The 11,902-nt window shown below is 46.9% G+C and overlaps 1 protein-coding gene across 2 annotated transcripts in view; it reads right to left on the reverse strand.

Moving 5' to 3' along the window:
- Positions 1 to 277: 277 nt before the first annotated feature.
- Positions 278 to 11,902, reverse strand: part of FADS1 (fatty acid desaturase 1) — a 17,459-nt gene continuing 5,834 nt past the window's right edge. The window contains exons 5-11 of one of the 2 annotated variants that reach the window (XM_015409373.1): positions 9,870 to 9,930; positions 9,218 to 9,294; positions 8,071 to 8,168; positions 5,690 to 5,786; positions 3,226 to 3,305; positions 2,089 to 2,214; positions 278 to 1,042 (exon numbers count right to left, since the gene is read on the reverse strand). In XM_015409373.1, coding sequence (XP_015264859.1) covers positions 991 to 1,042; positions 2,089 to 2,214; positions 3,226 to 3,305; positions 5,690 to 5,786; positions 8,071 to 8,168; positions 9,218 to 9,294; positions 9,870 to 9,930 — 591 coding nt within the window. In that variant the 3' untranslated portion in view covers positions 278 to 990. The remainder of the gene's footprint in view (positions 1,043 to 2,088; positions 2,215 to 3,225; positions 3,306 to 5,689; positions 5,787 to 8,070; positions 8,169 to 9,217; positions 9,295 to 9,869; positions 9,931 to 11,902) is intronic. The other variant, XM_015409374.1, reaches the window with a different exon arrangement.

Raw genomic sequence — 11,902 nt, forward strand, 5'->3', positions numbered from 1 at the left:
GTCTGTGTAGGAGCCAATAATCAGTCCACTGACATCCATTATTTGTGAATCAAAATCCGTCCTATGGATTGGCAAGTGGAGGAGGAGGAGGAGAGAAGAAGAGATTGGATTTATACCCTGCCCTTCACTACCCAAAGGTGTCTCAGAGCGGCTTACAAACTCCTTTCCCTTCCCCTCCCCACAACAGACACCCTGTGAGGGAGGCGGGGCTGAGAGAGCTCTTGCCAGAAACTGCTCTTTTTCAAGAACAGCTCTGACAGAACTATGGCTTGCCCAAGGCCATCCAACCAGGTGCAAGTAGAGGAGTGGGGAATCAAACCTGGTTCTCCCAAATTAGAGTCCACACACTTAACCACTACACCAAACTGGCTCTTTGTGAGAAAAGTACAGCCAACGATGTTACAGACTCCCCTGATAGATTTCTGCCATTGAGGAAGTCCAGCTACTGTCCAGTCTTTCCTGGGCACTTGTCCCCATGTCAGACTTTGGCTGCTCTCTTCCTGCAGTCCTTCTTCTGAAATTGGGCATCTATGATCTCCTCTGGTTCTCGCTGTGTCTTGTTTCTTATCTTCAAACTGTTGCAGCTCTCAGACTCTGCATGTTGTTTCCTGTCGCACCCAACCCCTCTCCTCCTTTACTTCTCAGGCTTCCGCCTCATCCTTGGTTCCTTTTACTCTGAGAGGGAGCAAGGCAAGTTAGACAGCAAGGCCAAAAGATTCTTTGTAAGATTTCCTCTCTACATATGACAGCAAATAGATGGGAGTTTGTTTCCTGGTCCTACAGATGTCCCTGGGGAACGTCTCAGTAGCTCACGAAGTCCAGAGGAGCAATGAGCAAAGAGCAAGGGGTAACACATCACATCCAGTTGCCGAATTCAGCTCAACCAGCTGCCCACCCCCACCGAAGTGAGGCCCTTGCCTGCTTCAAGGTGCCAATTTCTAGAGGTGGCAAAAGTGGGTGGCTCCTCTCCAAGGAGATGTTGCGTCCTTCTTAATGGTGCGTGTATGCATCCAGCCAGAGCTCCCCTGAATCCTTCAGAGAGCTGGAAAGAGGGGGGAAAAATACAGATCATGGTGGCTCAGAAAACAAGTGGAAATAAAACATAAAGGGAAATGAGACAGTGGGCCAGGAAGTCTACCAACTCTAGTGAGCATGAAGGATAAAGATACACATGAGAAGAGAGAAGAGATTGGATTTATACCCCGCCCTTCACTTGGAGTCTCAGAGCGGCTTACAAACTCCTTTCCCTTCCCCTCCCCACAACAGACACCCTGTGAGGTGGGTGGGGCTGAGAGAACTCTGACACAAACTGCTCTTTCAGGAACAGCTGTGCCAGAGCTTGTGACTGACCCGAGGTCACATCAGCAGGTGCAAGTGGAGGAGTGGGGAATCAAACCTCGTTCTCCCAGATTAGAGTCCGCACACTTAACCACTACACCAGGAGAGGCAGTGACATCTCCTAGAAAGAGCCACAGAGCCTGTTCAGACATGCATGTTCATCTCTTGATCACAACATCCTGGTGACTTGCATGTGTGAATGTGCTATCCCAGATGAGACGCCACAGAATTTTTATGTCTCCTCTGTGCAGCCAAAATGGGCTGGGTTTCTATCTGCAGCGCTTCCCCTCCTCCTCATGGCTCCTAGACCTTGCCTAAGCACCTCTCCTTTGCAGAGCATCCACTACTAGCACTTCCAAATGCTTGATGAGAAATAGTTTGCGTGCACATGCCATATTTGCCTAATCTCTACAAAGCACAGGATTTGGATGCTCTTTAAGGAAGATGGGAAAACACAGCACCCCTGGCCCTAACAATAATTTCTACAAGGGGGTTGCAGAAGACTCTTCAGAGACGAATGCTTCAGGAACTGGGACTTTAACAACGGGTGTTTCCCTATTTAAAATTCTCCCCAGCCTACTGGGTAGCATTAGAAGCAGTCGCAAGAGACAATCCCCTCTGAAACCCCACCTTTCCCATTCTGCTTGTGGCCCTTTCACACCATGTCCATCTGATATGACTCCCCACACAAGATGACCCACCCTTTCATATGGGCCACAAAACTCTGGCATCACATTGACTGATACCTACTATACAATGTCCGCAAAGGCTGTGAGCAGAGGCTTGGACTGGTACTCAATGCCATATTTTGCACACATGGACTTCACCAAGGGAGTCACCTTCCAGAAGTTGTGTCGAGGCATGGTAGGAAAGAGGCTGCAGAGAAAGAACACATCATAGGATCATGTGCCTGCCCCCCAACACTCCCCTCTCCTGAGGCTCATGACTGCATGCAATAATCCACTGTGAAGCTGGCCCCAGAGTTCTCCATGCTTGTTAATCTTGCCTACTGCCCAGGACCCAAGCATAATTTGGGGAGGAAGACAATGGGTACGCTCTCAAAGTTCTAGGAAGGCCTGCTCAGTCCAGACTGCAAGCCCACTACCACGCTGGGGTCCGTTTGTGTAATTTCAGAAATCAAGACCTTTTTCTTTCACGACACACTGCCACAGTATGTATAGGATGAGACGCAGGGGTCATTTCCTGCGGGAGCGCACAGGAGCGGAGCTCTGGCAGTAAGGAGCCCGGGGGGGCACATGCAACAAGCCCCGCCCCCTGCTCCCAGCAGCCCTCAGTCGGGCCACGAGGAGCAAGAAGGAGCCAGGTAAGTTGCAGAGCCCCCCTTCATCCCGCCTTCAGGTACAAGCTCTCCCTCCTCTGTGAGGGCAGATCTGCGCGTTCCCCCCCCCCCACCCAATACCTAGAAATCCAACACCCCCGCCCCCCAATAGCTAGCAATCCAAAACAGTCCAGTGGAGCCTGAGCGGTGGGTGTTGCCTTCTGACACACTTCCAGTGATGTCAGGGGGTGTGGCATATGCAGTTATGCAAATGAGTTACACTAATGAGCTCCTGCACCTCTTTTTCTATAAAATGACCCCTGGATGAGTGTGCATGAGTGGAGAAGCGCATGTTACAAATTTGTTCTAGGCCTAGAGACATTATACTTGGTCCCTGCTTGCCCAAGCAGATATTAGCAAAGGGCCTCAGAACGGGTTCCCAATTACAGCACGGGCATCTCCCTCTTTGCCTGTCTGACAGCTTAAGCCAAGCAGTCCAGATTGGAACTCCTCCCTGAGTCAAGCCTGTTTCCCCAAACTGTGTTGGCAGCTGTAATGACTGCTTTGCCACAAGAGATCTTCCTGTCTTTCAAAAAGGAGGTACTCACTGGTGCTCAATTTGGAAATTGAGGTGTCCGCTGAACCAGTCATTGAAAAAAGACTGGTGCACGTTGCAGGTTGCCTGGAGCTGCAGAGGGAGGAGAGAGATAAGCAGCCACATGACGGTGTTTCAGTTTCCCATCCAGCTGGCCATTCCCGCGGATGATGGCACACCCTTCCCCACCCCCCTCCTACTTTGTTCAGGGATTTATGACTGCAAAGAGAAAAATAAAGATAAGGGACTGGTGTAGGAGCCCCTCGTAATGAGGGAGGTTCTAGTGTGATCACTATCTCCAGGCTGGTTGCTCGACTTCACTGGGTTCCAAGGGAAAGTCTTCATCACACCACTCAGAAGAACAAACACTGAATTTTACTCTGAAAGAAGTGATATCCATACTGGAGTTTTCTCCACTGTCAATTGAGCACTTTAACCAGAAGTACAGAATCTGCAAAAAGAGGCGCCTTTGGCAAAGGGTGGATGAATAATATGCATGCACGTGGTTGTGCCAATGGCACGTTTCCAATAATACACACTCCTGAGAGGGCCAGGGTCCACCACGACATCACTGGGGGGGGGCAGCTAGAAGGATAGATTAAGGATCACACTGGATTCAGGACTCAACATAAAGGACCTTTCAAGACTCCTTGGGGGCCAGTCATCCACCCAACCATGATGAGTGCTCATGTGTTGAACATTACACACAAAAGTGTAGCAGTCAGAGCCGTCCCCAACATGGTACCCCCTAAGAGCCACGAAGCATCCTGACACCTTTCCTGGGACCCAAAAAGAAAGTGGGTGGGGCCAAATGGGGCTTTTTTTACCCAGCAGGGCTTCTGATTGGGCACTGAAGATCTGGTTGGCTGTGCAGATCCTTTTTTTAAAGTTGCTCTGGCAGCAGCTGCCGCCACAGCACACGGGTGTTCACAGCATGACTGAAGGGATGTTGTGTGTATGCAGGAAAAAAATATTTTAAAACGACATGTTAATTTGCAAAGGCATCCTGTTCAACAGGACTTCTGCCAGTTGCAGTAACAGATGTCAAATCTCTCATCTCTCAAAGGAAATCTGGGAAGGTACCAGGACCTGATTTGGTGCCTCCAGAGTAATCTGAAGTAAATGCAGACTGGTGGGCCAAGATATTTGCACCTATTTTTACTCAGATTAATGAGACAGGCATCATGCTTACCTCTTGGTGACATGTAATGATAGTTTCCATTTACAAAAAAGGTGATACAACAGATCCATGTAACTATTGTCCAATAAGTCTGCTGTCAGTGGTGGGCAAGTTATAGGCTTCCCTGCTTTATAAGAACATGGGTAGAGGATGAAGTTATTTTGGGATGAAAGCCAGCTGGATTTCGTTGACCATGACCATACTCTTCAGTTTACTGTAGATAAATACACCAGCTCAAAGGATGACACGGTGGCTGTGTCCTTCATGTATCTTACAGCTTGCTGGGTTTCAAAACTGTCCAGTTCCCACCCACCCACCTGCGCTTGAACTCTGTATCCAGTGAGCTCCTTGTTTCCTGGTGACAGCAGTAGCGGATGTCAGTGTGTCTAAGTGGAGTCCAGGCATCTCAATGGGGTTGCTATGGCGCTGCTCTGTGGTCCTGCTCCAGCGCCATAGTGCTCCCAATAGAACACTAACAAAGAAAAACCCTCTCAGGAAGATCGTGCACACGGGGGGAAACGGCGGGAAAAGAAAGCGGCGCCGTTTGAAATGACACACCGCTTCAGAGATGGCTCCTTACCGGAAGGGAAAGGCTGTGTGAAACAGCCGTCCCTGTACTGGTTTACTCCATGACGGGACAATAACATAAACCATTCGATTTAGAAAGTCGTGTGAAAAGGATATTACTATTAGAGTTATGCATGACCTCACTCCCTGACAGTTTGTGGACGGCTCCACTTCCTGTGGTAGCCATTTCTGGTTGCACCCACCACCATCTGTTGGAATTCCAAAGGTGCCCACAGGTTTGAAAAGTCTGGGAACCTCTGGGTTAAAGTGTCAGCCTAGGATCTGGGAAATCCCGGTCCAAATCCCCAGTTTGGGGTGACCTTGGGCCAATCACATATTCTCAGCCTAACCTACCTCACAGGGTTGTTGTGAGGACACAATAGAGGAGAATTATGTGAGCCTTTTTGGGTCCCCACTGGGGAGGAAGGCAGGGCAGAAATAAACAGATTAATCCCCCAAAAGGCATTCCATTGGGGACTTTCCACCAAACTTTCCTGCGCTTCAAACTCTTCGTTCTTGTTCTTCACTCCCTGTCTTCTCCCGTATTCCTGTTGCATTTAAGATTATTAAAACTCCTTCCTAACTTTATACACTCTATGATACCAACCCACCCTGACCACCAAATATTATTCTCCAGCCTTTCCTTCACGATGCCATTGCACTCTCTCTCTCTCTCTCTCTGAGTTCTTGTCTTTATAATAATCATTACTAGAAAGGATGCAAATCTCACCTGGGTTGAGAACCATTCCACATTTTTGTCATAATCAATGTTCATTGGGATGTGGTTCATTTGTGTCACCCAGACAAACCAGTGGCTCTCTATAAATCTGTGCAAAACAAAGGGAGGCAGTGACCACATTGTCAGCCACTGAATTCAGTGGGAAAGCCACTGAAAACACCAGTACTCGAATAAGCCAATTTCCAAATAACCCAGACATTCGAAGGTTAGCACAGAGCTAGAATTAGGATTGCAAAATCACATCGGGCAAAAGAAAATGCACATGTGAAAAGGTGTAGACGGAGGAAGATTAAAAGTCTTGCTCAACTGACAAGAAAGGGTTATTAAATAATTTTGTTTAGATTAATTCCTCCTTTATGAGCATGGTGCACTCACAATCACAGCACTAAAACGTGTCAGTTTGGGACAAGGGACCAGTGAATTGGATTTATGATTGTGATTTCTGGCATTTCTCTTGACAGGTAAAATGACAGCTGTCACTGTGCTTTATTAAAGGTAAAGGTAAAGGTTCCCTTGCTTGAAAGCCAGTCGAGTCCGACTCTAGGGTTGTGGTGCTCATCTCCATTTCAAAGCCGAAGAGCCAGCGCTGTCCGAAGACGTTTCCGTGGTCATGTGGCCGGCATGACTAAACACCAAGGCGCACGGAACGCTGTTACCTTCCCACCGAAGCGGTACCTATTTATCTACTTGCAATTTCTTTCTTTCGAACTGCTAGGTTGGCAGGAGCTGGAACTAGAGACGGGAGCTCACTCCGTCTTGCGGCACCCGGGTCTCGAACTGCTGAACTACTGACCTTCCACAGCCTGCACTTCAGCCACCACAGCTCCTTATTAGGAGTCTGATTAAAGTGAATTTAGACCTTAGCACTTAACCCATGTAGAAGAGACTTAGAATAGAGTTAATGAGAGTATTTTTAATTGCCAAAGGTTCTTTTTGATAGATTCAGAAAATAATGGAATGCAATGCATATTTCAAATTATAAGCTGAAGGCCATTCTGAAAGTGTAGCTATGAGATGGAAAGACGGAGTGTTTTCAAAACAAATGTCTTTTTGTGTAGAGCTGAGCATCTGGCCCCAGAACGTCGGCCAAGAGTTAAGTTTTATGTATGTTATCAGGAAACTCCCTAGTTCCATGCTGAAGCAAACAAGCCAGGAATGATGCCAGAAGGAGGCCCCTCTGTTCATTGAGGTTTTCTCCACTGTTCTGGGGCCAGATAAGATGACACAATTATTGACACTTAAGATCCAGATAGGGGTTTGCCAATAGAGAAATGCCAGCTAAAATGATGCTTTGATTATGAGACCTGTTGGACCCCAATGGAAGATTTCTTAATGTATAAACTGTAATGATGTCACTTGGGGTATAAGACCTGTTGCCCTTCCTGGTTGGGGCAGAATTAAAGATGTAAAATTTCCAGAAATTTTGAAGCTCGGAAAAAACCCAGGTTTTTTCCATTTTTTTCCCCCAGGAAAAACCGGAAATTTTTGGAAAAATTGAAAAAAATGCTACATTAGCACTATTTTTTTCTTTTCCAGATTGAAAGTCATTCTGTTACTTTAGGAACATAAAATATGACTATGGACATTTTTACTTGGCTTGAAATTATCACAACTAGCATATTAAAAATATAGTGTATCCAAACAATTATTACAAACAGAATTCCCACCCACATGCAAAAACAAAACTGAAACCTTTTTCTTTTCTTGTGACAATAGCACCTCCTAAAGGAAGAAATGCATCTTCTTCTCGCATTGGAGAGTTCAGTTGGTAACCTAGGACTTGCTTGTCCTCAGTGCACAGAAATTAGATCAATCTGATACCATATGTATTTTTTAGAAACGATTTGGAAAATATTTGAACACCTTGTCTTAAAATATTTTATACATCATGTTAAAATAAAACGTTCCATAATCTTCAATGTTTCCAATTTTTCAGAAAAAAACAAAAAAGGCTTCAGGAAAAAAACGGGGGAAGAATGTTTTCCCCTCGAATGTTTCTGATTTTTTTTCTGGGCCTTTACATCGCTAGGCAGAATACAGCTTGGTGTTACTGGATGCCAAGGTATCCAGTCCTGTATTTCCCTGATTACTGCAATAGCCAGATATTTATCCTCTCCCTGGACTCCAACCGTGCGTTCCTTATTTGGCTCCGGGAGCACACAGGGCACAGATTTGTGCCTCAAGAGGGGAGTGGAAAAGATAGCACACCTGTTCATGCAAAGACTCATTGCGCAAACACACTTACACAAGTTCCCTCTCAATGAAGCCTGAATCACCCGTTGTAATTAAAAAGTTCTGCTTTTTTGATCAATGCAGATTGGCGTGAGATGATCATCCCATGAAAGAAGGAAAGGGGTTCAAATCTGATTTACCTGAGCATGAAGAAGAGAGCAAGGAGACTCTTGAGTTCCAGTAAGAATGAGTAAGTCAGAAAGAACCGGATATAAAAAGTCACCATCCAGGCCAGGTCCTGCCACAAAAGGAGAGCAGGGATGTTCTAAAGAAGCGATTATTATAATACCACACTTCCCCCACCCGTTTGCTCAGCCCGGGAGCCTGCCTGCAGAGTCCTACTTCGAGATATCCGTGCTCTCCCTTTCCTTCTGCAGTTAGGGCTGCCAAGCCGCAGCGGGGGATCTGTATGTTGTCACAGGATCCCTGCCGCGGGGGACAGCAATACGCGTTGCACCGCCGTCGCCAGGATGTGACGCGTAGCGTCACATCCTGGCGATGGTGGTGCAACGCGTATCCTGTCCCCCGCGGCAGGGATCCTGTGACGACACACATCCTGGCGACGGCGGTGCAACGCGTATTGCTGTCCCCCGCGGCAGGGATCCTGTGACGACACACAGATCCCCCACCGCGGCTTGGCAGCCCTATCTGCAGTGCAGGAAATGACAGCCCAGAGTTCTCTCCCCAGGGTTCCTTGCTCAAGTGCCCACAGGTGAAGTACTGAGGGCAGACCCCTCCCAAGCAGCGTTCCCTCTAAGCTGAGTTGGTGTGAGCCAGCTCACAGTTTTTTAGCCTCCGGCTCACAGATTTTTGTCTTAGCTCAGGTAGGGATGGCTCCGGAGCAAACTAATTGATGCAGGAGCCAAACTGCTCGCTCACAACTTTAATGCCAGTCGCTCACAAAGTAGAATTTTTGCTCACAAGACTCCACAGCTTAGAGGGAACATTGCTCCCGAGCCCAAAAAAGGTAGACACTAAAAGGTTTTACTTTCGAGGACAACAAGAGAGAAGTGGATAGGCAAAAGGAATGGGGATCATAAAGTGGCTTCATTTGTGGAAGGGAAAAGAGAAAACAAACCACTCCCTCCCATGTCTATTTACAAAATCCACAGAACTATCCTCCTGCTGCCCTGCCCACCACCCCACCACCTAACTGCCATAAGCAAGGGCACACATTGTATCCAGCAAAGTCACATGCACTTGGACCACTGGACTTGCATCTGACCCCCGACCCACGCTGGGGATTCACAAGGGCCCACAAGCCTGCAAAGAGCAAGGCCTACTCACCACCCACTGTTTGCGCTGGACCACAAAGTAGAAGATGTACCACTGTAGGTAGAAGGGCACCAGAGCTGGGGGTCCAACTGGAGCAAATTAAAAAGTGAATTCAGGAATGTATTAGTATCCGACATCAGCAGTAAGCAAACGGGGCCCTAGAAGACTTCCTGGTTTCTCCCCTAATTTGTGCGGTCATCTCCCACTTCCCCCTTCCCCTGCTCTGGCAATGCAGGGTTCTTGTTCTCTGGGCACCACTTCTTTTTCTCTCCTGATTTAGCATTAAAGCACCTGACCATTAGAACCAAAAGCCCCGGTGTTGAACATGCCTCCTCACCCAGCTGAGAAGAGGCTTTCACCCAACAGGCTGCAACTGATTGCCTTCAGCCAGTATGTTGCAATCTGCTGTAAAGCTGGACAGGGAGAATGGTCCCAGGGTTAGAAGCACTGCAGGCTAAAAGAGGCTTGTAAAGAGCCATTCCCCTGGTTATCTGTGGTGCAAAAGAATTACCTATAGGTGGCCAGGTATGAATGCATCTTTTTACATCATATGAACCATTGTTGTGTGTGGGTGAACAATCTCATAAAAACATTTGTAAGCGACTAAATTTTGTGAGCTTGCAGCACTAGCCCTATTTTGCAACAGAAAGGAAATTATACTCACGGATGAAGAAGTACTTGTGCTGGTGGTTATAAGGCATGAACTTCTTTTTCTTCACACCCAGCTGTGAGAAGGAAAAGGGGCAACAGCAAGCCACCAGGGTTAGCATCAGCCAAGCACCCTTCACTATCGTAGATACTTTAACCCTAAATCTCTCCAGCAGTCTACCTCTTCGAGGAGAACTATTGGCCTCAGGGCTCAACCACAGGGATGCAGAATGGATGAACTTTACCTGGCCCAGGGCTTTGAGGGGGTGGGCAGTCAGGGATGAAGTCCACTACCATGATACAGTCAACTGTGGCTCTTCCAGATAGAAAATACGGTTTCCCCCCATGATTCATAAGATTATGTACATGAGACAGGATTGGGGACAAGGTGAATGTTACAAATTTTGTACTATTTTAATATTTTGTTTTATTTAAGACCTTTATACCCCATACTATCAAGCAATTGTTCCTTAGGAAGCTTATAATTTCCCGCTGCCACCACCCCATTCCCATGTACTGATGGTACTTGGGCCCTGATTCTCCTGGCCTCCTCATGATATGTTCTTTCAGATATCTGTGGTTGTGCCAACATTCCAACAGAAGCGATCGACAAAACAATTCTCAGTTTGTTTTAAATTACAGATTACTACAAGTGAGAGAAAGTGAGTCCAGAACACTTCTTGCTTTTGCCTTGTGTTCTAGTGGAAGGTACTATCTCCCTATGAATTTTTATTTACCAGAACTCAGCAAGTGGTGGTGGAAAGTGCCCACAAGTCACAGCTAATTTATGGCAACTCCATAGGGTTTTCAAGGCAAGAGACATTCAGAGGTGGTTTGCCATTGCCTGCCGCTGCATAGTGACCCTGGTCTTCCCTGCTGGTCTGTCATCCAAATACTGAACAGGGCTGACCTTGCTTAGCTTCCTAGATCTGATGAGCTTCCTAGATCTGATGAGATGGGTCTAGCCTGGGTCATCCAGATTAGGGAAATCCAACGAGGGCTCCTTAAAATGCCAAAATTGCAGTGTACTAATGGCTGTTCCCCAGTAGAGGGCAGCAGAGCCATATAACAAGTGCTGGTTTATTCAGGGAAACTACTCAAGTTATCCCACAAGTTTAAGAAGCACAAGAAAGCCAAGAGCTCCAACATGAAAATATGCTTTGCTAGTTAATAAGATAATGGCACTATGCTGAACACATCAGCAGGTCTCTAGATGCATTTGGATCAGGAATCTTTATCACTAAAAACATTTATTTAAGCAGATATTTGTATCCTGTCTTTCTCCCCACTGGGGACTAGGGGTGTGCACCAAAACAAAATCGGTATTTTTCGGGTTCGGATATATCAGATCTGAACAAATATTGGTATTTGCTGATATTCCCAAATCAGTATGATACTGGGGTTTGGGAAATTTTTGGTATTGCTGAATTTATTCAGCTCAATTATATCCTACTAGCCGTCTACCTGTGCTTCACTACGATATTTAAGTTCCATAAATCCAGTTATAATAACGATGATGTGAAATTTGAAATGTGGCATTTGTTGTAGGAATTCTAACAGAGAAGATTGTAGTGTAAGAAATGAAGTGAGACATACGTAGTTTTTTTCCCCCTCTACCGAAGGACCTCTCTGTAGACCACATTGGTGGTTCTGCCCTCATGTGCTAGGATCACCAGGCTGCTTGGTGAGCTCAATCTGGAGCAAGCCACATAGAACATTCCATGTGAGAAGCAGTCCTCTGTTAAGTCAACTCCTGCTACCTTCCACAAAAGTGATGGCCTCTCTACTTGTGTTCCTGGATTGTTTTGCTCATATGGAGACTGTGTTGTTCTAAGCACCTCAGGGTGATCTTGCTGGTACTTGGCCTGTGCAGCTCAGTGCCCCGCAGGAGTACTATGTGCAAATGTCCTTGCCACATTCCTAAGTTGCCTCCTCCTGGCAGCTGCCTGTCCAGTGAAGGAGGGGGAGGGGGAAGGAGTATTAGAAGTCACTGTGGAGGCAGGGCCGGCAGGATCACTAAGGTGTTACTGCTGAGGTGGGCTCCCTCGT

This window comes from Gekko japonicus, unplaced genomic scaffold (genome assembly GCF_001447785.1).
Source record: "Gekko japonicus isolate JY-2015 unplaced genomic scaffold, Gekko_japonicus_V1.1 scaffold730, whole genome shotgun sequence".
NCBI lineage: Eukaryota > Metazoa > Chordata > Lepidosauria > Squamata > Gekkonidae > Gekko > Gekko japonicus.